Source organism: Oryx dammah, unplaced genomic scaffold (assembly GCF_014754425.2).
Source record: "Oryx dammah isolate SB20612 unplaced genomic scaffold, SCBI_Odam_1.1 HiC_scaffold_17, whole genome shotgun sequence".
Taxonomy (NCBI): domain Eukaryota; kingdom Metazoa; phylum Chordata; class Mammalia; order Artiodactyla; family Bovidae; genus Oryx; species Oryx dammah.
The window spans coordinates 43,591,378-43,617,189 of record NW_024070201.1 but is presented as its reverse complement, the minus strand read 5'-3'; the positions used below and the strand labels follow the sequence as shown (position 1 = coordinate 43,617,189).

The following is a 25,812-nucleotide window of genomic DNA, read 5'->3' as shown; positions in this document are numbered from 1 at the left end:
TATTCTTTAATTCTTTCTCCTCAAGATTTAGTTTCATCTTTTGTTTTTTCCTTATTCTTTATCCTTTGGTAAATTCATTCAATTTCCAAAATGTACAGGCTCTAGTTCCAACCTTTCCTCCAAGCTCTTACCTCTTATCTCTGAATCCCATTAGTGTATGTCCTTTGGTGTATATGTCCTTTGAGTCTATCAACTCAAAGCTATGAAATGAAACTCATTTTCACCTTTCAAAACCTGCTCTCCTCCTGTATTTTCTTTTCTTTGTAGAGTCAATTAGGCTTTGGATCTATAACCCTTGCCACCTGTAACCAAAGGTACACTTGAGATGGCAAGCTAAGTTCAGAATGCTGAATCTGGAATAGATTTTTCCATAAAGTTAACTGCACTGGCAGCCCACTCTAGTACTCTTGCCTGGAAAATCCCATGGGCGGAGGAGCCTGGTGGGCTGCAGTCCATGGGGTCACTAAGAGTTGGACACGACTGAGCAACTTCACTTTCACTTCTCACTTTCATGCATTGGAGAAGGAAATGGCAACCCACTTCAGTGTTCTTGCCTGGAGAATCCCAGGGACGGGGGAGCCTGGTAGGCTTCCGTCTATGGGGTCGCATAGAGTCTATGGGGACATGACTGAAGCAACTTAGCAGCAGTAGCAGCAGCAGCAACGGTTCTCAATAGGGAGTAACCTGACCTCTTGGATCTTGGTACCACCATATTTCTTAGAACTGAACAGCCCAGGATTCCTAAAAAGTCAATGGCAAGCAAATACTTGGAAATGTCTGGTTGAAATGATTTTTTAAGAAAAAAATTTAAAGAAAAGACCCCAAGTATACAAAAAAAAACTACAGACGATAATACATGAGCACTTGTATTACTACCTACCATGAGATGTTAACTGGAGCCCCTTGTGTCTCTTCCTCCCACCCTCGCTGAGATGGCCACATCTCTGAGTTTAGTTCTTATTATCAGAATGTATGCTTTTAGGCTTCACTATGCAAGCATACATCCATGAACAACATACAATATTGTCTGAGTATTTTAAAACTTTATATGATGAATGGATGGCGTAGTATAACACTGTGAACAGTATACCTAGTGGTTGAAATGATAAATGTCATGTTAAATGTCATGTATATTTTAACAACTAAAAAAAACTTTATATTACAGTATCACACTGTACTGATGTTTCTGCAACTCTTGCTTTTTTGCTTTTTCTGGGTGAGGATTAATATTTTGACCTAGAAATGTAACCAGATGGATACACATAGCTCTAGTTCATTCTCTCAAACTGCTTTAGAGCATCTCCTTATATATCTGTATCACAGTTTCCCACTATTATAAATGTTACAGAATATTAAATATTACTTTACTGCTACATTATAGAAGGATTTGTGGGTTTTAAAAGTATAGTTGGTTTATAATGTCATGTTAGTTTCAGATATACAGCACAGCGAATCAGTTTCATGTGTGTATATATATACACACACACACTTTCATATTTTTCCCTTATAGGTTATTACAAAATAGAGTATAGTTCCCTGTGCTATACAGTAGGTCCTTGTTGGTTATTTTATATATAGTAGTGTGCATATATTAATCTCATGTATATGGCAATATATACACAATTAAATATTACTTGGCCATAAAAAGGAATGAAATAATGCCATTTATAGCAACATGGATAAACCCAGAGATTATCACACTAAGTGAAAAAGGCTAGACAAAGACAAATATCATATGATATCAGTTATACATGGAATCTTTAAAAAAGATACAAATTAATTTATCTACAAAACAGAAACTCAGACATAGGAAAATTTATGGTTACCAAAGGGGAAAGGGAGGAGGAGAGGGATAAATTAGGAAGCTGGGATTTGTGATTTAAAAAAAAAAAAAAGAGGTTTAAAACAAACAGCTAGAGAGATCAGAACATTAAAGATGTTAGAACATTAAAATTGCAGACCTTCCAAAATAGAAAACAGCTGTGTTTCCTATCTCTATATGTACTTAAGTATTCTATAAAGTGGACTTGACTAAATCCCAATTGTTTATTGAAAGCTTTCCCCATATTTAGGTTTATTTAATTATTAAAATTTCACTTAGCAAATCATTTAAGCTTGACTAAAAACTTAATGGATTTTACAGAGTGAAGCTCTACTTTCCCTTGTTAATAACCAGCCCCACTGCTAAAAACAAAAACAGAAACTCTAGCACTGTTAACAAAAGAGCTTTCTGAAAGCAACATTAAACCATCTGCAGCATTTCATTCTCAGGGCATATAAATCAATAAAGAACTGGCTGTGTTTATATTTCTGATTACCGCAATACAAGAAAGGTCTTAATGGCCAGTCCTTTAAGATATGAAAGCCTCCCCTAAATACTGAGGACATTCTCGAGGCCATATTTAATTCAGCATCACTTAAGGTGGCGGCTCCAACAACAGCTGACTGTTTCTCACCAGTCTCCTCGGAGGGCCCATCTTGTCACATTTCCCTCCTACCTAACTCTACTTTGCTGACCACTGCCTTAATGTTTTCTGCCTGTTTAATCAGATGTTTTTCTTCATCTCTTACCAACCTCTCCATTCCCAATTCATGCTACATGTAACTAAAGGAGATATTTGTGGGTCTAAGCTGCTTAGCACAGGGTCTGGTCCATATACTCAACAGGTGTTAACTATTACTGTTTGTTATCAGAGTAATCTTCCTGAAGCATAATTCTAACTAGTCTTGCCATATCTCTGATCAAAAGCTTTCAATGGTTCCCATTATCGACAAGAGACTGCATCATGCAGGAGGAGGCAAGGGAAGTAAAATGAGTACCACCATTTCAGTCAGAGGTTCTCACTGTGCAGCCAACATCTGAGTGGAGGTTACATTAACCTTTCTAGAGCTCATTCTCATCACCTGTAAAATGGCTATCATGAGGCCTACTGCTTAGAGTTGTTAGCAGGGTTCCAGATTGAATAAGATAACATGTACAAAGCACCCAGCACACACAGCAGGTGTCTAACGAACTCTGATCTTCCCTCCTTACACCCTGAACTCCTAAACAACCAAATTCCACCACCTAGCCCAAAAGTACCTCTGCACACTTCTTTCTCATTACATACCCCCAATTCAGCCAAACTAGACTTCTCACCATGCTTCGAGCCTGCCTTCTGATTTCTTGCCTCTTAGCCCCAAAATTTGCTTATTCCAGTGGTTTTGCTTCTCCATCCAACTTCACATACCTAAATCCAACCTATTCTAAGCCCAGGCCAAATGCTGCCCTTGTCCCTGAAGCATTTTCTCTTATCATCTCCACTGCTAAGAATACACTGTCAGAACTTTTTAAATTACACTTATCACACCTGGCCTTATTCAAGAGTTATATTGAAATTTTGTGACTGGAACAGAAATGAGTAACAACTCCCATTAAGTACCATTTCTACTCAATTTTAGTTAGTGCTAATCGAAACCCACAAATCACATCTGAGAATAAGAAAAGATCTGGTGTTGCTACCAGCTGGCCTGGCACTCACAGTTACTTCTTGGTGTTCTCTTCAGTTCAGTTCAGTTGCTCAGTCGTGTCCGACTCTTTGCGACCCCATGAATCGCAGCACGCCAGGCCTCCCTGTCCATCACCAACTCCCAGAATTCACTCAAACTCAAGTCCATTGAGTCGGTGATGCCATCCAGCCATCTCATCCTCAGTCGTCCCCTTCTCCTCCTGCCCCCAATCCCTCCCAGCATCAGAGTCTTTTCCAATGAGTCAACTCTTTGCATGAGATGGCCAAAGTACTGGAGTTTCAGCTTTAGCATCATTCCTTCCAAAGAAATCCCAGGGCTGATCTCCTTCAGAATGGACTGGTTGGATCTCCTTGCAGTCCGAGGGACTCTCAAGAGTCTTCTCCAACACCACAGTTCAAAAGCATCAATTCTTCGGCGCTCAGCTTTCTTCACAGTCCAACTCTCACATCCATACATGACTACAGGAAAAACCATAGCCTTGACTAGACGGACCTTTGTTGGCAAAGTAATGTCTCTGCTTTTTAACATGCTATCTAGGATGGTCATAACTTTCCTTCCAAAGAGTAAGCGTCTTTTAATTTCATGGCTGCAGTCACCATCTGCAGTGATTTTGGAGCCCAAAAAAGTAAAGTCTGACACTGTTTCCACTGTTTCCCCATCTATTTGCCATGAAGTGATGGGACCAGATGCCATGATCTTTGTTTTCTGAATGTTGAGCTTTAAGCCAACTTTTTCACTCTCCTCTTTCACTTTCATCAAGAGGCTTTTTAGTTCCTCTTCACTTTCTGCCATAAAGGTGGTGTCATCTGCATATCTGAGGTTATTGACTTAGGCAATTTCAGACATCAACAGCAGACAAGGCCATTCTGTGACCATGACGGATCAAGGCAAAAAAAAAAAAAATAATAATAACATTCTGTAATCTGTCTGAACACACAAAAAACACAAACACTGCCCAAAGAAGTAAGAAATATGTGTGTGTGTGTGTATATATATATATATATATATCAAACAGCCACTATTCCTAGATGATGAGTGACTGTGGACTGCTGCCACTTTGTTAATTATAGCTATAGCTTTTCTTAAGACTGCTCTCTTTACATAAACTCTACTAAGACACCCAGTCACAGAATTCACCCAACTTTCTGACAGCACCCAATCCACAGCAAAGCCCCATGTCCTTGAACCTTCTTCAAAATCACCTAACACAAGCTTCAATCTCTATAGTAAGACTTTTCTAACACTCTTCTTGCTGAGATACTGTGTGCTTCATCATGTATACATCTTCCTTTGCTGAACAAGTAATAAATCCAATTTATTCAACTACAGGTGCACTCCTCGTTCCCTGGCTGGAGGATAAACTATGAACTTCTTGAATAAAAGTCTAGTATGTTCTTCATGCCTACAGGGCATGCTCTGGGTCTCACATGCTGTACACTTTGTTGAACTGATCTGAACGACTAATACTAGGCCTGTTAGCCCTTTCTGGAATCTCAAGATGCAGCCCAGTCACTCTCAAGGCTAAATGTTTACTTCATTATCCTGAGTGTTTTCAACTTCACAGTTTTGAGAAAACAGCTGCAGGGTGACTGATCAAGGTGCTCCATACCCATACACCTCTGAGTTTTTGAATTTGAAAAAGTGTTTAATTCACATGCACTCACAGTCTCTCAAACTGTCTCCTCTCTTCTTTGTGTATACTTTCAGAGTAGATGTCTGATGTTTCCTTAGGAGAAGAACAAGTAAGGGACCAAAATAATTTGTTTCAGGCACTTACAATTATGTATATATGTCAATGTTATATATGTACATAACATATGTATACGTGAGATTAAGAGTCATTGACTAGGACTCACTTGAGGAGAACACGGGGACAAGAGGAGTCTGAACTATTCCAGAGAAGCAGGGTTCCTGAGGAGGGGATGGTAAGGAACCCTGTTTATAGGCATTCAAAGTGAGATGCTCAATGGAAAACAGGCAGGCAGGGTCAGCAGGAGAGATGCCAGGTGTGACATTACTGTTGAGCACCATGGGCCCCAGCCAACAGAGATGGAGGGCGGGACTCTCTTGGGGTCAACTCTAGCACAGAAGCAGCACTCTGTCATTGTGGAAGACTTCAAATGCTCTGGCACCTGTGCAAAGTCTTAGTCAGCTAACTGGGAACAACTGACAAGCCCCTGACCTAGTATGCTGACATTTTCATGTTCCACAGGTGTGTAAGGTGAGTAGCAGAATGGCTATTCTGGCCAAAGAAGAAACTGGTTGATGAAATGAAAAGAGAACCATAGGAAAAAGAGACCATCCTATCTTAGAATTTGTGGCAATGATGTAGGGGTTGTGTGGCACAGGTTCTAGTAAGGCAGAATTAAGAAGTCCTAAAAATAAAGCCATGTAGTTCCATGGCATGAAACTCTAAGAAGAAAGCTCTTGAAATGCACTTTTGCCTGGATATTTAGAAGAGCTACCAGTACATCTACTGTTTTCCTGGGAAACATGTACTGGTGGTTCTTCTAAAGGAACAGACAGAAGATGACTAGAAGAAGACATAAGAAATCAGAATGAAAGAGTAGCAAGACTTGGAAGAACCACACAAGGAGGCCAAGGTTCAAAATAAGTTTATAGAAGGCTAGCAAAAGCAAAAGGGATATTTTTAGAGTGAAAATACAAAATTTATAGGGAGCTTGGGATAGACATGTACACCCTGCTATATTTAAAATGGGTAAGAAGAACCTACTGGACAGCACATGTAACTCTGCTCAATGTTATGTGGCAGCCTGGATGGAGGTGGAGTTTGGGGAACAATGGACACCTCTACACATATGGCTGAGTCCCTTCACTGTTCACCTGAAACTATCACAATATTGTTAGCTGGCTGTATCCCAATACAAAATAAAAAGATTTAAAAAAATAAAACTACAAACGATAAATGCTGGAGAGGATGTGGAGAAAAGGGAATCCTACTGCACAGTTAGTGGGAATATAAACTGATACAGCCACTATGGAGAATACCATGGAGATCTCTTAAAACACTTGGACTAAAACTACCATATGACTCAGCAATCCCACTACTGGGCATATACTCAAGAAAATCACAACTCGAAAAGATATATGTACCCCAATGTTCATCGCAGCACTATTTATAACAGCCAGGACATGGAAGCAACCTAAATGTCCACTGACAGATGAATGGATAAATAAGATGTGGTACACATATACAACGGAATATTACTCAGCCATGAAAAGGAACAAATTTGAGTCAGTTTTAGTGAGGTAAATGAACCTAGAGCCTGTTATACAGAGTGCAATAAGTCAGAAAAAGAAAAACAAGTATCACATATTAATGCACATATATGAAATCTAGAAAAATAATATGGATGAACCTATTCACAGGGAAGAAATGGAGATGCAGACATAGAGAGTGGACTTATGGACACAGCAGGGGAAGGAGAGGGTAGGACCAACTGAGAGAGTAGCACTGACATACATACACTGTCATCTGTAAAATATATAACTAGTGGGAAGCTGCCGTATAACACAGGGAGCCCAGCCTGTATATACAAAACTGATTCATGTTGTTATATGGCAGAAACTGACACACTGTAAAGCAATTATCCTCCAATAAAAAAAAAAAAGAAAATGCAAATTTACCTGATGATAAAATGTAATGCTGAGAAAGAAGAACTGCTCAACCTCTATTTTACTTCCATATTCTCTATCAAAGGATATAAATTTAGGATTAAATGGAGGAGAATTAACAATTATAGAGGGAAAAAAATGTCCCAGATGGGTGAGGAAAATAAGTTCAAATCCATTCACTAAATAATTTCCTTCAGGAAGACTGGTAAAACTTGCAAATAAGGTCACCAAACTAAAAAAAAAATTTAGAAATTAAATTGGTAAAGAAAAAATTTGAACAAATGGCAATAGATAACTATTGTTCCAATTTGCAAAAAGCAAAAGCAGGACAGTGGACTCTTCAACTAATAGAGAAGTGAAAATCTTGTGTAGCTCTTGGGCTCAATTCTAAAAACGATTCTTCCCTTTTTTACAGAGTGGACATGAAAAGGAAGAAACTGTTTTTTCTGGTTGTAAAAGAAATGCATACCTATGGAAAACTGAGAAAATACAGAAAAATATAAATAATGACCACCGATAATTCCTAAAATAACCACTGTTAAAATGCTGATCTGCTTCTTTCTAGTGACTATGCCTAGTGGACACATCTTTACTTTTTATTTACAGCACACAATTTTTGCATATCATTTAGAACTCGTCATGAGAAGAAAGAAAAAAGGAGAATGAAAATGTATTAAAAGAAATTACAGCTGAAAACTTCCCAAAAGGAAACAGATATCTAGGTACAGGAAACACAGAAAGTCTCAAACAAGGTAAACCCAAACAGACCTACAAAAAGACATATAATAATAAAAATTTCAAAAGTTAAAAATAGGATTCTAAATGTAGCAAGAAAAAAACAAGGAGTTAATTACAAGGGAACTCCCATAAGGCTATCAGCTGATTTCTCTTCAGAAATGTTGCAGGCCAGAAAGGAATGGCAAGAAATATTCAAAGTTCTGAAAGGGAAAAATCTGCAACCTAGGATACTCTACCAAGCAAGATTATCATTCAGACTTGGAGAGACAAAGAATTTCTCAGATAAGCAAAAAATAAAAAGAACACAGCAATACTAAATTTATCCTAAAGGAAATATTGAAAGATCCTTTCTAAATAGAAATGAAGTTATAAATATATAGGAAAGACAAAATCACCTAACTCGCTTATTTACGTCATTTGCTTTGCAGTACACCAGGGGAACTCCCTAGTGATCCAGTGGTTAGGACTTCAGGCTTCCACTGCCTGGGACCTGGGCTTGATTCCTGTTTGGGGAACTAAGGTCCTGCAAGCTGTGCAGTATGGTCAAAAAAAATTTTTAATTAAAAAAACCTCAATATTACAATTTTAAAAATAAATAAGGCCAGTGTACAGATTTTTAAAAATTCAAAATTTCTATGAAAGTGATGATAACCACAATGAAGAACAAATGGACGAATATGCAGATGTACAAGAAAATATAAAAACCATAAAATGAGAGAGTAGGAAAAATGTAGACTTTTTTTCATTTCCTAGAGTGTGTCTGAGCCTATATGACCAGTCTAAAGTACACAGATAAAGGATGGAATTAACATACTTGCAAAACAGAGTAACTACAAAAACATAGAACACATTCACAAAAACAAAAAGAGAGAATTTAAGTATATTGCAAAAGAAAATCAAACCACAAAAGGAAAAACAAAAAGAGAAAAAGAATAAATATAAAATCAACAGGAAAATACAACTTAAAATGCAATAAATTCATATTTATCAGTAATTACCTTAAATGTCAATGAACTAAATGCTCCAATCAAAAGACACAGAGTAGCAGACTGGATTGAAAAAACAACAGCTACAATATGCTGCCTATAAGAGACCCACCTTAGGGCAAAGGACACAGACAGAATGACAGTGAGGGGACGCAAAAAGATATTTCATTCAAACAGAAATGAGAAGAAAGTGGGAGTTACACTACTCATATCAGACAAAACAGACTTTAAAACAAAGGCCACAGAAGAATATAAAGGACATTATATAATAATAGAAGGATCGACACAAAAAGAGGAATTTACACTTGTCAACATATATGCACCAAATACATAAGACAAATTCCAACAGACATAAAGGGAGAAAATAACGGGAATACAATAATAGTAGGAGGTTTTAAAACACAACTCACATCAATGGATAGATCTTCTAGACCAAAAAATTCAATAAGGCAACAGAGACCCTAGATTATGCAATACACTAGTTAGACTTAGTTGAAATTTCCAAAACATTATATCCAAAAAGCCAGAATACATATTTTTTCCAAGTGCACATGGAACATTCATTAGGACTGACTACATAGTAGGGCACAAAATAAGCCTCAACAAATTAAAGTATAGAAATTATCTCAAGCATCTTTTCTGACCACAATGTCGTGAAACTAGAAAGCAACCACAGAAGAGAGAAATGAGAAAATAAACAATTACACAGAGACTAAAAACAAGCTACTAAAAAACCAATGGGCCAATAATGAAACCAAAGAGGAAATTTAAAAATATCTTGAGACAAATGACAACGAAAACACAACCATACAAAATCTGTGGGCTGCAGCAAAAGCAGTTCTAAGAGGCAAGTCCTAGAGATAATCAGGAAATTCACAGTGATACAGGCCTCCTCAAGAAACAAAAGCATCTCAAATAAACAACCTAACCTTTCACTTAAAAGAATTAGAAAAAGAACAAACAAAACCCAAAGTCAGTAAAAGGAAGGAACTAAAGATCAGAGAGGAAATAAAGTAGGGATTAAAAAGAAAAAAATCAATAAAACCAACAGCGTGTTCTTTGAAAGGATAAACATGACTGACAAACCTCTGGCCAGGCTCACTAAGAACAAAATAAGAAATAAGAAGCCTTAACAAATAATACTGCAGAAATACAAAAAAACCTTAAGAGAATACTTTGAAAAATTATATGCCAACAAATGTGACAACCTAGGAAAAATGGGTAAGTTTCTGGAAATAAACAGCTCACCAAAATTGAATCAAGAAGAAATAGATAATTTGAGCTGACTGATCGCTAGGCGTAAAATAGAATCTTTAAAAACTCTGTACAAAACAAAAGTCTGGGACCAAATGGCTTCACAGGCAAATTCTACCAAACATATGAATAAGAACTTATATTGATCCTTCTCAAACTCTTCCAAAAAACTGAAGATGAAGGAACACTCCCAAAGATATTCTATTCTATGAAGCCACTATCATCACCCTTATACCAAAACCAAAGACACCACCAAAAAAGAAAATTATAGGCCAATATCTTTGATGAATATAGATGCAAAAGTTCAACAAAAATTAGCAAACCAAATTCAACAACATACAAAAAGATCATATATCACAATCAAGTGGGATTCATTCCAAGTTCACAAGGATAGTTCAACATACACAGATCAATGTGATACAGCAAATAAATATGAGAAGACAAAAACCACATGATCATCTCAACAGATGCAGAAAAAGCATTTCACAAAATTTAACATCCATTCATGATAAAAAAAAAAAATACCTCTTACCAAAGTGGGTATAGAGGGAACATACCTCAACATAATGAAAGCTACTTAGGATAAACCCACAGCCAATACAAGGCTCAATGGTGAAAAGCTGAAAGCCTTCCCACTAAAATCCAGAACAAGACAAGGATGCCCACTTTGACCTCTTCTATTCAGCATAGTATTGGAAGTCCCAGCCATGGCAATCAGACAAGAAATAAAAGGTATTCGAATGAAGGGAAGAGCTAAAATTGTCATTATATGCAGATGTCATGATACAATATATATTAATGGGAAACACTAAAGACTTCATACAAAAACTAGAACTGAGAAATTCAGCAAGGTAGCAGGACATAAGATTAACATGCAGAAATCAGATGTATTTCTTTTAACAATGAAATATCAGAAAGGGAATGTAAAAAATAACTTCCAAAATTGCACTCCCCAAAATAAAATACTTAGGAATAAATCTGAGCAAGGAGATGAAAGACTTACCCACTAAGAACTATAAAACATTAACAAAGGAAACTGAAGATGATTCAAAGAAATAGAAAGATATCCCATGCTCTTGGATTGGAAGAATTACTATTGTTAAAATGGCCATACTACCCAAAGTAGCCTGCAGATTTAATGTTATTCCTAACAAAGTACTCATGACATTTTTCACACAACTAGAACAAATAATCCTAAGATTTATTTAGAACCATAAAAGACCCAGAATTGCCAATGCAATCTTGAGGGAAAAGAACAAAATAGAAGGCATAACTCTCCCAGACTTCCAACAATACTACAAAGCTACAGTAATCAAAACATCATAGTATTAGCACAAAAATAGACACACTGATCAATGGCATAGAATAGAGAGCCCAGAAAGAAACTCATACATCTATGGTCAATTAATCCTCAACAAAGGAGGCAAGAATAATGGGGAAAAGACTGCTTCTTCAGCAAGTGGTGTTGAGAAAACTGGACAGCCTCATGTAAATCAATGAAGTTAGAACACATTCTCTTACCATACACCAAAATAAACTCAAAATAGCTGAAATACTTAAACGTAAGACATGACACCATAAAACTCCTAGAAGAGATCATAGGCAAAACATTCTCTGACATAAACTGTATCAATGTTTCTTTAGGTCAGTCCCCCAAGGCAACAGAAATAAAAATAAACAAATGAGATCTAATCAAACTTGGAACCTTTTCATAGCAAAGGAAACCATAAACAAAACAAAAAGACAACCCACAGAATGGAAGAAAATATCTGAAATATAGAAATCCCACTTCTTCTAAATGAAAAAAAAAAAAAATCCCACTTCTGGGCATATATCCTGACAAAACTCTAATCCAAAAAGATACATGAACCCCTATGTTCATAGCAGCACTATTCACAAGAGCCAAGACATGGAAACAACCTAAATGTCCACTGATAGATTAACAGATAAAGATGTGGTACACATATACAACGGAATATTACTCAGCCATCAGAAAGAATGAAGTAATGTCATTTGTAGCAACGTGGGTAGACCTACAGATTATCACACTGAGTGAATTCAGAAAGAGAAAGACAAATACCATATGGTATCACTTATTTGTGGAATCTATAATATGATGCAAGTGAACCTATCTACAAAACAGAAACAGACTCACAGACATAGAGAACAGACTTGCGGTTACCGAGGGGGAGGGCTGGGGGAAGGATGGAGTGGGAGGCTGGGGCTAGCAGATGCAAGCTCTTACACACGGAACAGATAAACAAGGTCCTACTTTACAGCACACAGAACTACATTCAGTATCCAATGATAAACTGAAAAGGAAAAGAATATTTCAAAATGTATATACAGGAATCAAGACTGCCGGGAGAAATATCAATAACCTTAGATGTGCAGATGACACCACCCTTATGGCACAAAGTGAAGAACTAAAAAGCCTCTTGATGAAAGTGAAAGGAGAGTGAAAAAGTTGGCTTAAAGCTCAACATTCCGAAAACTAAGATCACGGCATCCGGTTCCATCACTTCATGGCAAATAGATGGGGAAACAGTGGCTGACTTTATTTTTGGGGGCTCCAAAATCACTGCAGAGGGTGACTGCAGCCATGAAATTAAAAGACACTTACTCCTTGGAAGGAAAGTTATGACCAATCTAGATAGCATATTAAAAAGCAGAGACATTATTTTGCCAACAAAGGTCCGTCTAGTCAAGGCTATGGTTTTTCCAGTGGTCATGTATGGATGTGAGAGTTGGACTATAAAGAAAGCTGAGCACCAAAGAATTGATGCTTTTGAACCGTGGTGTTGGGAGAAGATTCTTGAGAGTCCCTTGGACTCTCCAACCAGTCCATCCTCAATGAGATCAGTCCTGGATGTTGATTGGAAGGACTGATGTTGACCTTGAAACTCCAATACTTTGGTCACCTGATGTGAAGAGCTGACTCATTTGAAAAGACCCTGATGCACAGAAAGACTGAGGGCAGGAGGAGAAGGGGACAACAGAGGATGAGATGGTTGGATGGCATCACTGACTCAATGGACATCAGTTCAGTTCAGTTCAGTCCAGTCACTCAGTGGTGTCCGACTCTTTGCGACCCCATGAATCGCAGCATGCCAGGCCTCCGTGTCCATCACCAACTCCCGGAGTTCACTCAAACTCACGTCCATTCAGTCCGTGATGCCATCCAGCCATCTCATCCTCAGTCGTCCCCTTCTCCTCCTGCCCCCAATCCCTCCCAGCATCAGAGCCTTTTCCAATGAGTCAACTCTTCGCATGAGGTGGCCAAAGTACTGGAGTTTCAGCTTTAGCATCATTCCTTCCAAAGAAATCCCAGGGCTGATCTCCTTCAGAATGGACTGGTTGGATCTCCTTGCAGTCCAAGGGACTCTCAAGAGTCTTCTCCAACACCACAGTTCAAAAGCATCAATTCTTCAGCGCTCAGCCTTCTTCACAGTCCAACTCTCAGACCCATACATGACCACAGGAAAAACCATAGCCTTGACTATATGAGTTTGGGTAAACTCTGGGAGCTGGTGATGGACAGGGAGGCCTGGTGTGCTGCAGTTCATGGGGTCGCAAAGAGTCAGACACAACTGACTGACTGAACTGATACAGGTATAACTGAATCACTTTGAACAGCAGAAATTAATGCAATATTGTAAGTCAACTATACTTCAATTAAAATAGTCTCAAAAAATAGGTGCACAGTACCAGATTTCAAATTTAGGTATAATTTATTCTGTATTTGTATTGCCCACCCTGTTTATAAATCAATACCACTGGTTTAGTGATTCCAGAGAAATCGATATTTTTTTCCCCTTTGATTTCAAAGAAAAACAAACCTGGCCACACACACACACAAAAATACTTCATGAATATAACTTACTGGAATCATAACAGTCTATCATATGGATGCACAGTAATTCATGCAGCCATAAATAATAATAAATGGGAACCCACTCCAGTATTCTTGCCTGGGAAATCCCGTGGAGAGATGAACCTGGCAGGCTACAGTCCACTGGGTTGCAAAAGAACTGGACACAACTTAGCAACTAAACAACAATAATGGCTTATAAATGCTAATAGAGGAAACCTTGATCCTTGGGAGCTAGTATTCATTAATTCACTTAATTCTAATTCTTTAATTTATTGATTAAATTCTTTAATTGATTTTCTACTATGTGTGGGCCTGATCTAAAGCTGGAGATACTGCAGTGAACAAAGCAAAAATCCTGACCCTCATGGAGCCTCCTATTTCAACCAGAAAAGAGATGATACACAAGATAATGATAAATACTAAGAGAAAAAATGAAGCAGGCAAAAGGGATAGGATGTGTTGCGGGAAAGTAAAGATTTAGCAAGAGTGTCCAGAGAAGGCTCAGAAGATGTCTTTTAAGTTAAGATGTAAAGAAGATAAAGGAAACGCACACAGCTATCTAAGGAGGAGCATTTCGGGCAGAGGACACAACAAATGCAAAGGCCCTGAGGTGAGAGCACACAGGGAACTTTCAAACCACAGTGAGGAGGCGGCCAGTGCACTCAAAGCAAAATGGGAAAGAGGGCAACGAGAAGAGGATTAAGTAGGCTTTGTAGGTCATGTACAGACTTCGTCTTTTCATCTGAGTGAGTCAGGAAGCCATTGGAGGGTTCTGTGGAGGGAGACTTAAGCTTTAACAGGGTTAGTATGGATTCTATGTTGAGAATACAATGAAGGGGGAAGAAAGTAAGCATGCAGACCATAGGCCTATATTGGACAGAATAAGATGGGATAAAGCAATCAAACCAACTGGTTTAATGACTGTACACAAATGGGTTTCCATGAACAGAATGGGGTGAACTTAAGAGCAGTTTCAAAAGACTGATAGATTTTTTTTTAGATAACGTGAATGATCAAGAAGATATGCTAATCACAATCAAGGGGGAAATCATGAAAAAAAATTATGAGGCAGTGAGAGGAATTTGAATACTGATTTCATGACATTCAGGAATTACTGACTTTCAGGAGTAATAATGATATTGCAACTATATTTTTAAAATAATTTTAATTTTCTTATGCTTTAGAGATGTATACAAAAATACTTAAGGATGAAATGAAATCCCAGTGTCTGAGATTTGGTATTTGCATAGGGGGAAAAGTAAGTGGGGATATCCATGATACAAGATGATGGTTGTTGAAGCAGGATGATGTGGATTCATCTTATTATACTGCTCTCTTTACTTTTTCTTATGTTTGAAAATGTCTTTAACAAAAAAGGTTTTTTTAAAATCAAGAATGATACATAGCTGAGAGAATGGTAAAAACAAATACAATGAATGAAACAATAAATATTCTGAAGAAAAGTCAAGAGGCTAGAATTCTGGATCAAATTGAGACAAAATGCAACAAGAAAGGTTATATTCCTCTATTTGATTCCAAAACACCAAGTGAATGTACAAAATGGACAAACCTATAGGAGTACCTTAAAAAAAAAAAGTTTAAAATTCTAATACACAGCAAAATCAGCAAGTGAAATACCCAAAGTCTAAAGCAATCCCCAGGATGCATTAACAGAACTAAAGAATTTTTAAAGGGGGGATATGCGTTTAGTCACTAAGTCAAGTCCAGCTCTTTGCAACCCCATGGACTGTAGTCTGCCAGGCTTCTCTGTCCATGGGATTCTCCAGGCAAGAATACTGGAGCAGGTTGCCACTTCCTCCTGCTCCAATATCTATCCCCAGGTTGGGAAGTGAGTCTCCTGCACTGGCAGGCAGATTCTTAACTGCTGAGCCACCAGGGAACCCCCTAAAAAGGGGGATGGGAGATGCAATAGGCTGTTCTTCCATGAGCTAACCAGCTTACACTTGCTACTGTTTGCCTTCTAAGAGGGCCATACTTAGTTACCTGTAACTACGTCACGTGAGGAATGGATGTGGGACCTAGGGATTTCACGTATGAAAAAAGATGGAAAAGGGGCATGTGATACTAGTCTACAAATTTCTGAACTCGTTGTCTTTCCCCTTTAATCTATGTTGCTTCATTACTATTTTGGTAAAGGTATATTCAGTATAGTCACCTAAGCCAATAAGCTGAGAATAATTCAAGATGCCTCCCTCTGCCTCACATTCCACTTCTAGTTAAAAATGTCTCTTAAAATTGTTCTTTTCCCTCCTGTTCAATGTGGACACTTCCCCTGCTCCATTTACTCCTTCTTCCTCCGGTATCCCTAATTCCCTCTGGGAACCACTCTCAACTCCACAGCGGATCAGCGTATTCTTTCTACCCAGAGCACTGCAAATAACTTTACTCAAGTCAATAAGATGGGTGGATATGTTAGCTGGAACTACTGGGAAAGAACTGGGAGTGGAGCTGTAAAAGTGATATGGGAGTGAAGGAAGAGTTCAAAATAAAAAAAACATTCTTTCTCTGGACAATTAAATATGAGGAGGTGACATCTGGAACTGTTGCAAATACTGTTTCTAGCCTGAGAGAGAGAAGCCAGAGGACAGAGCCGACATGAGAAGGAACCCAGAAGTAAAAAGGACAAAGAAAATCAGACAGAAGCCCTGATGGGATTGTTAACCTCTGGATCAAACCACACAGGAGGCCAATCCTAACACAAAGTCTTTTCATGTGCACTAGTCAATACATCCTCCTTTCAACTTGACAACTCAGCTGAATTTTCTGTTACTTACCATGAGAATCCTAAACTGATGAGCCCCAACACACTGCCTTAATGATGTTCCTGATGTCTCAAATGGACTACTGCAACATTATTTTCCCTGAAGAAACCCTCACTGATACAGCCTCTACACTGTTGCCAAGATGTCCTTTCAGACTGTAAGTTTCTCTTCTACTAACAAACTCACAATGGCCTCACCGATCTTTAGAATAAAATCCAAACTCCTTAAGTATGGCATGAAAAAAATCTTTACAATTTGGCCCCTTGTCTCATCTCTTACAACTCTAAAGCTATTTGAAATATCCTGAAATATCTTTGAAATATCCTTGTTAATCTGGCTAATAAAAACATGTTAGAGTTACCTCCTCAATTTAGTTAAAAAAAAAAAGCAAGGTTTTAACATCCAAAAATCAATTATGTGATGTATCATATCCATAAAATGAAGGACAAAAACCCCATGGTCACTTAATAGACAGAAAAAGCACTTGACAAAGTTCAATTCAATCCCTTCATAATAAAAACACTCAACAGACCCCCTTTTAAAAATTTTTTAGTTCTATTAATGCATCCATAGTTAGCACTATCCTTAAGGGTATGAACGCTTTCTTAAGATTAGGAACAATCAAGGATGTTCACTCTTCACCATTTCTATTTGACATTGTACTAGAGGTTCTAGCCCAGGTAGTTAGGCAAGAAAAAGAAAAGGCATGTAGATCGAAAAGAAACAAGTAACACAATCTCTGTTCGGAGACAACACGATCACTGGAGAAGGAAATGGCAACCCAATCCAGCGTTCTTGCCTGGAGAATCCGAGGGACGGAGGAGCCTGGTGGGCTGCCGTCTACGGGGTCGCACAGAGTCGGATACGACCGACACAACTTAGCAGCAGCAAACAACACAATCATTTACTGCAGCCAATAAACAATTCAGCAAGTCTACAGAATACAATATTAATACACAAAGATTGTGTTTCTAAGCTGAGTAATGAATAGTCTTAAAATTAATAAAATAATTCAATTTACAATAACATCAAAAAGAATAAAATACTTAGGGATATATTTAACAAAAGAAGACTTGTACACTGAAAACTACTGGAAGTCGCTCAGTCATGTCCGACTCTTTGTGACCCCATAGACTATACAGTCCATGGAATTCTCTAGGTCAGAATACTGGAGTGGGTAGCCTTTCCCTTCTCCAGGGGATCTTCCAAACCCAGGGATCGAACCCAGGTCTCCCGCATTGCAGGCGGTTTCTTTATCAGCTGAGCCACAAGGGAAGCCCAAGAATACTGAAACGGGTAGCCTATCCCTTCTCCAGCAGATCTTCCCAATCCAGGAAATCAAATCAGGGTCTCCTGCATTGCAGACGGATTTCTTTACCAACTGAGTTATCAGGGAAGCCTGAAAACAATTAAAGATTTAAATAAATTTTTTAAAATCCTATTCATAGATTAAAAGACTTATTGTTATTAAGATGGCAATACTCTTCAAAATGATTTACAGATTCCACACAATCAAAATCCCAGCTGGTTTTTGCAGAAATTGACAAGCTAATCCTAAAATGTGTATGGAAATCCTGAGCCACAGCACTCAGAAATCAACCTTGATATTAAAAGGACACAGTTTGGAGACCTAACACTTCATGATCTCAAAATTTAACTACAAAGCTTCAGTAATCAAGGCAGTGTGGTATTGACGTAAGGACAGTTATATATTCTATATCTGATGTTTGTCAATGGAACAGAATTGAGAGTCCAGAAATAAACTCTCACACTTAGTCACCTGAGTTTCAACAAGGGTGTTAAAACAGTTCAGTGTAAACAGAATATTCTTTTCAATAAATAATGCTGGGATAACTGTATATCCATATGAAGTTGGACTTTTCCTCATATCAAAAGCAAAAATTAACTCAAAATGGATCAAAGGATTAAATATAAGAGTAAATACTATAAAACTTGAAGACATGGACATAAATCTTCATGACCTTGGATCTGGAGATTAATTTTTTTGGTCTGACATCAAAAGCAGAAGAGAAGAAGGTAAATAAGTTAGACTTCATCAAAATTAAAAACTTTTCTTAAGAGGACACCATCAAGAAAGTGAAGAGTTGAAGAAAATATTTGCAAGTCACATATCTGATAATGAACTTGTACCTAAAATATATCAGGAATTCTTATAATTCAACAATAAAGACAAGAAACCCAATTTAAAAATGGGCAAAAGTCTGAACCGACATTTCTCTAAGTTGTTACACAAACAGCCTATAAACACATGAAAATATATTAAAGTTGTTAGTCGTCATGGAAATACAAAAAAAAAAAAAACCCACAATAAGATAGCACTTCACACCCGTTATGATGGCTATAATAAAAAGGCTGGCAATAACAAATGTCCGAGAGTATGTGGAGAAATTGGAACCTTCACATATTAATGGTGGGAATGTAAAATGATAGATACTTTGGAAAACAATCTAGCAGTTCCTCAAAACTGCTCACAGAGTAATAATATGAGCGAAATTCCACCTTAGTTCCAGCCACACTAAAATGTTCACATTTCCCAAATGCATATATTCAAGAGAAATGAAAGCATATATCCACACAAAAATGTGTACATGGATGTTAATAGCAGCATTACTCATAATCATCAAAACCCCAAATGCCCAACTAATAAATGAATAAAATGCAGATGGAATATTCCACATAATGGAATATTATTCAGCCAGGAAAAGTAATGAAGCACTGATACATGCTACAACATGGATGAAACTTGAAAACATACTATGTGAAAGAAACCAGTCACAAAAGATCACATATTGTATGATTCCATTTACATGAAATGCCCATAGCAGGCAAATCTATAGACAGTAGATTAATCGTTGCCTAGGAAGGTCCACCTGATGTGAAGAACTGACTCATTAGAAAAGACCCTGATGCTGGCAAAGAGTGAAGGCAGGAGGAGGAGGGGACAAGAGAGGATGAGATGGTTGGATAGCATCACCAACTTGATGGATATGGCTTTGAGCAAACTCAGGGAGATTGCTTTGAGTTACGGACAGGGAAGCCTGGCGTGCTGCAGTTCATGGGATCGCAAAGAGTCGGACACAACTGAATGACTCAACCAAACTGAAGACTGAAGGGGCTCGGGTTGGGGGACTGTTAATGGGTGATGGCTAAAGAGGTTAAAGATGGTTTTGGAGGGGGGCGGGAATGATAAAGTGTTCTAAAATTGATAGTGACGATGGTTGCACAACTCTGTGACCATGCTAAAAACCATTCACACACTTTATTTTTGCTTACTTTTTTATTGATGTATAGTTGATTTACAATATTATATTCATTTCAGGTGTACAGCACAATGATTCCATATTTTGCAGATTATACTCCATTATAGGTTTTTTTTACAAGATAATGGCTATAATTCCCCGGGCTATACAGTATATCCTTGTTGCTTATCTATATTTAATACACAGTAGTTTATATCTGTTAATCTCATACCCTTAATTTACCCTCCCCCCTTTCCTCTCCTGTTTGGTAACCACAAGTTTGTTTTCTATATCTGTGGTTCTGTTTCTGTTTTGCATACACATTCGTTTATTTTTTAGATTTCACATATAAGCAATATCACATAGTATTTGTCTCTGTTTTCACTACGCATATTCTTAGATCCATTCATTTTGCTGCAAATGGCTACTGCTTTTTCTAAAATTTATTTATTTTTAATTGGAGCATAATTGCTTTACAATATTGTGTTGGTTTCTGCCACATATCAACATGAATCAGTCATAGGTATACACATGTCCCCTTCCTCTTGAACCTTCCTCCCACCTCCCACCCATCCCACCTCTCTAGGTTGTCACAGAGCACGGGGTTGAGTTCCCTGTGTCATACATAAATGTCCACTGGCTATCTATTTTACATATGGTGGTGTATATATATTTCCATGCTATTCTCTCAATTTGTCCCACCCTCTCCTTCCCCCACTGTGTCTACAAGTCTGTTCTCTATGTCTGTGTCTCCAATGCTGCTCTGCAAATAGGTTCATCAGTACCATTTTCTAGATTCTATATATATGCATTAATATATGATATTTGCTTTTCTCTTTCTGACTTACTTCACTCCGTATAATAGGCTCTAGGTTCATCCACCTCATTAGAACTGAGTCAACCGTGTGTCCTTTTATGGCTGAGTAATATTCCATTTTGTATGTGTACCACAGCTTCTTTACCCAAGCATATGTTGATGGACATCTAGGTTGCTTCCATGTCATAGCTATTATAAATAGTGCTACAATGAACACTAGGGTACATGTGTCTTTTTCAATTATGATTTCCTCAGGGTATATACCCAGTAGTGGGATTGTTGGGTCATATGGCAGTGTTGTTTTTTTTTTTAATGTGGTAAGCATATGTTTAATTTTATTAAAATGCCTTTACCAAATTGTTTTCCAACGTGGTTGTACCATTCTACATCATTACCAGCAATATGAGAGTTTCAGTTGCTTTGCATCCTCATCAGCACTTGGTATGGTCAGTGCATATGGTAGTTTTATTCCTAGTTTTTAAAGGAATCTCTATACTGTTTTCCATAATGACTGTATCAGTTTACACTCCCACCAATAATGCAAGAGGGGTCCCTTTTCTCCACAGCCTCTCCAGCATTTCTCGTTTGCAGATTTTTTGATGATGGACATTCTGACCAGAACTGACTCATTGGAAAAGACCCTGAGGCTGGGAAAGATTGAAGACAGGAGGAGAAGGGGACGACAGAGGATGAGATGCTTGGATGGCATCACCGACTTGACGGACATGAGTTTGAGCAAGCTCCGCGAGTTAGTGATGGACAGAGAAGCCTGGAGTGCTGCAGTCCATGGGGTTGCAAAGAGTCAGACACGACTGAGCGGCTGAACTAAACTGATTCTGACGAGTGTGAGTTGATACCTCATTGTAGTTTTGATCTGCATTTCTCTAATAATAAGCAATGTTGAGTATCTTTTGATGCAGTCACACAGTTTAAATACATGAACTGCATGGTACGTGAATTATATCTCAAGAAAGCTATTACCAAAAAAAAAAAAAAGAAAAGGCTCTTCTCTTCCATAACACCTTTCTTGAGACACCAATAAAACTAACCATTCTAACATGTGTCTCCTCCTTTCCCTGCAAGGATTTGAGTAGCTACAATTGATAATTTTTTGCACTTATTCAATGTCTTTTCCCCTCTACTAAACTGTGAGTTCCTCAAGGCAGGGATTTGGCTTTTTTTTTTTTTTTAAGAATTAAACAGTATTTATATACTGTGTGTAAGCTATGTTAAAGGATACATCATAAATATTTGCTAAAGACTACCTTAACAGCTGTCATGTGGAAAAGGGACAATGCTCATTTCATATATGCCAATGGGCAGAGATGCAAGCTATAATGACACAAATTTTAAGACACGGATGACATGAATTTTCAAATAATCAGAGCTATCCCTTTCTTCAGAGCAGGGGTTTCTGGAGTCTGTGGTTTCTCTGAGTTGATACTCAAATTCTCTATGTATGTACAAAAAGTATAGGCATTTTTCCTGGGGGAAAAATCCATAATTTTCATTAGACTCTCAAATGGGTATATAACCCAATAATGATTAGAAGTCACCGTTTTTAAAATGTCAGTGCACCAAGACAAGGATTTTAGTTAGCAAATTTCAGTTACTGGAATACATCAGTTAAGGTATGTTTTTACATAGATTATGGTGACTCAAACAGTAATGAATCTGCCTGCAATGTAGGAGACCTGGATTCAATCCCAGGGTAGGGGAGATCCCCTGGAGAAGGGAATGGCCACCCACTCCAGTATTTTTGACTGGACAATTTCATGGACAGAGGGGCTGTCTGCAGGCTGCAGTCCATGGGGTTGCAAAGAATGGGACATGACTGAAAAACTAACACTAACTTACTTTTACCTTGATTATACTACTTTGATAATGAATGCAAAAAGAGCATTTTATTCATTTAAAAATACTGACTGTCCATTATATGCCAACTGCTAAAGAAATAGTGGTAAACAAGACAAACTGCCTGCCCTCAGGAGCTTACACTCTACAAAGTGGAGACAAAAAAAAAAAACCTAGTAAAATATATAAGAAAATGTCATATGATACAATAACACCTTCAATCGAGAAAATAAAACATAGGAATAAGAAGTGATGGGAGTGTAAAGAGTGACTTAGAGTCATCAGGGAAAGTCTCTGAGGAGATTACATTTAAGCTGAGCAATGAGAAGGAAATAACACTTCAGGAATGAAGAGAACAGAAACTGCAAAGTTTCTAAGATAAGAACACTGATTATTATTACTTGAGCTTTTAGGAGAAAAAGCCATCTCTGATCGTCTCTCTAGACAATATTTAGAAGAGTATCTCCCACCCGCATTGAAGAGAACTTATTCAAGACAATTCAGCACAATGAAAATTTAACGTGGTAAGACACTATTGTAGACGAATCTTTAACCGCTTAGGGTCATCGTGAATTTACTCTTCATCATCATTAGACAAAGTGAGTAAAACCTTTGGGGTTTTGTAATAAGACAGAAAGGAAAAAAAAGAAAACCCAACAAATGAGGTAGTTTGCTTTTTTTTAAAAAAAAGAAGTTTCTCCCAAGGAGATAGTTTTACAAACATAAAGATTATCAAGCAAAGTCTATGAACAGAATTCTGGGTTGGATCTGCCCTTCATCCCTAGAGCCTGGTGTTTTGCATTTCTTGTATTTATAATCTATGATGTACAAGAGGGTGGAGTTACAGTCAATGTGCACAAATTAGAGGGAAATGAGTTTCAGTTCAAGGAGCTGTCCAACATCAACAGGTTGAATGTTAGTGGAAGCACGAAAACTGTAAAACCCTGTCTCAAGGATGTTACACAGTCAATTTCCAGAAGAAAGTCACCAGAACTTCACAATCTACAGAGAACTGTTCTAGTTCTCCCAGCCTCTGGCGTTCCTGCCCTGTTACATTCACCCATTATGCAAAAGCCCCAAAATGCAAATCACAGGGTGGATTTTTAACCACCACATACATCATGCCAGTAACAAAGGATTAAGAAATACTTGTTCACGTAACGGGAACGCAGAACCATGTTCATCTCAGTTACTGAAACTCGGATTATTAAAATCTTCACGTTATATTTACGAAGGCACAAAAAGAGCCTGAACCAGTGAGCTCTCGACACCAAACTGAAAATACACAACAAATTAAGGTTAACAATACCCAGTCCCAACTATTTCATTCGAAAGCACGAGAGAAAGCACACGGACACCCTAAAAAGGGAAATTCAAGTGGGAACCCTCCTAACTCAAAGCACTTGGGCAGATAGTGAGTAGCTGGGTTAAGCCAGCGAGGGGAAGAGGTGAGAGCAACCGGAGAGTGCGTCCAGGCTCGTCTGCGCGCGCTCCTGCAGGCGAAGGCCTGGAGCGACCCGGTCCGGCCGCTGCCCGCTGGGGCCAAGAGAACCCTGGCGCTTGGCACCTCCCAAACTCCGCGGGGCCGGAGACCCCCGCGGCCGCCCTCCCTCCAGCAAGGGCTCTTGGAGCTCGCGCTCGCCCTGCGGCTCGGGGTTGGGGAGCCGGCCCGCGCTTACCTCCGGGCGCCGGCGGCGGCTCCTGCCGCTTTCCGCGGGACAAGAAGGCCTTGGGCAGCAGCAGCGACACAGCCAGGACGAGTCCCGAGGCCAGGGCCACCCTCTGCACAGTGGAGTACGCCATGACCGCCCGCCCCCGCCGCAGGTGCGGGCTCCCGCCGGAACCGGAACCGCAGCGCCCGCGGCCTCAGCCAACCCCACCGAGCGTTGCGCGGACGGCGCCGCGCGAGGGACACGCGAGCGCGGCGCGTGGGGCTGACTCGCTCCTCCTGCGCGGTCCCCAGGTGCGCTGAATGGTACCCGCGCCCTCTCATTCGTTCCAGCTAGAAACTCCTCCCTGTAACCCCCGCCCACGGGGGCGTTCTACACCTAAACTACCGATGGCCGAGCCCTTCCTTTCATCCTCATCACCACACTGTTCACTCCCCTCCTTAACCGCCCATCAGTTAACTGGTTAAGCTTCCAGCCCCTCTGGAAAGCCCCGCACTTCCATTCTCCATCTGAAGCCCAAGGTGATAATGCTAAAACTCAGGTGTAATGCGTTTAAAGCTCCCCATAGCTTCACGTCTTTGAAAAACTCCCCTTTATCCTCATAGAAAGGTCCAGCTGCTTTCTGTGACCTCAAGGCCCTCCCTGATCTGGTTTTACCAATGAGCCGTTCAAACTAGATCATTTGCTATTTCCCTAACATATTTATTGCGTTCCGGGAATCTTTGCTTATCCTGTTCACACTGCCTGGAAAATTCCTAACACATCTCCACTGGCTAAAAACTTCTCTGAAGAACAGCTGAAAAGTACTGCCCTCATGAAGCATTTTTAGCCATCTTCTCCTTCCTCTGTGTCCCCACAGTTCTTGTTACTGGCCTTATGAATTTCTTTAACAAACATTCTTTTGGTTCTTATGAATAAGATAGGTTCCCTATAGGGTAGATAGTCATAGAATCAAGAACATGCAGCAAATATTCTGGACTCTAAACCACTCAGTTCAACTGAAAGGAGGAGAAATAAGGAAAGAGCTTCTGAAAGTAGGTAAAATTTGAGTGACTGTTTAAAGAATGAGGAAGTTACTAGGCAGACAGGTGAGAGGAATTCGAAGGATAGTCCAGGAAAAGGTTGTAGAGAAAGCAAAGACATGAAAGCTTGAAGCTTCCTTATGTGCTGTGAAAACTATTAGTGATTCATTTTGGTTGTAGTTCATTTAGGGTCAGTGACATAAAGTGATAAGGCAATATAAGCAGGAACTAGGTTATGAGAAGCTTAGATATAATTTCCAGGTAAACATGGCAGATGGAGGGCTTCCCAAGAGCTCCTAGTGGTACAGGAGCACCACTATGCTGCTCGTGTCAGTGCAGGAGATACAAAAGATGCGGGTTTGGTCCCTGGGTCAGGAAGATCCCCTGGAAGAGGAAATGGCAACCCAC

At 38.9% G+C, this 25,812-nt stretch overlaps 1 protein-coding gene across 4 annotated transcripts in view; it reads right to left on the bottom strand.

Moving 5' to 3' along the window:
• The window catches only part of RIC3 (RIC3 acetylcholine receptor chaperone), a 56,091-nt gene extending 31,482 nt beyond the window's left edge, over nucleotides 1-24,609 (bottom strand). For 2 of the 4 annotated variants that reach the window (XM_040258438.1, XM_040258441.1), the window contains exon 1: nucleotides 24,392-24,609. In XM_040258438.1, the coding sequence (XP_040114372.1) occupies nucleotides 24,392-24,515 (124 nt within the window). In that variant the 5' untranslated portion in view covers nucleotides 24,516-24,609. The remainder of the gene's footprint in view (nucleotides 1-24,391) is intronic. The other 2 variants (XM_040258442.1, XM_040258439.1) reach the window with 1 other exon arrangement.
• Between the last annotated feature and the right edge of the window lie 1,203 nt (nucleotides 24,610-25,812).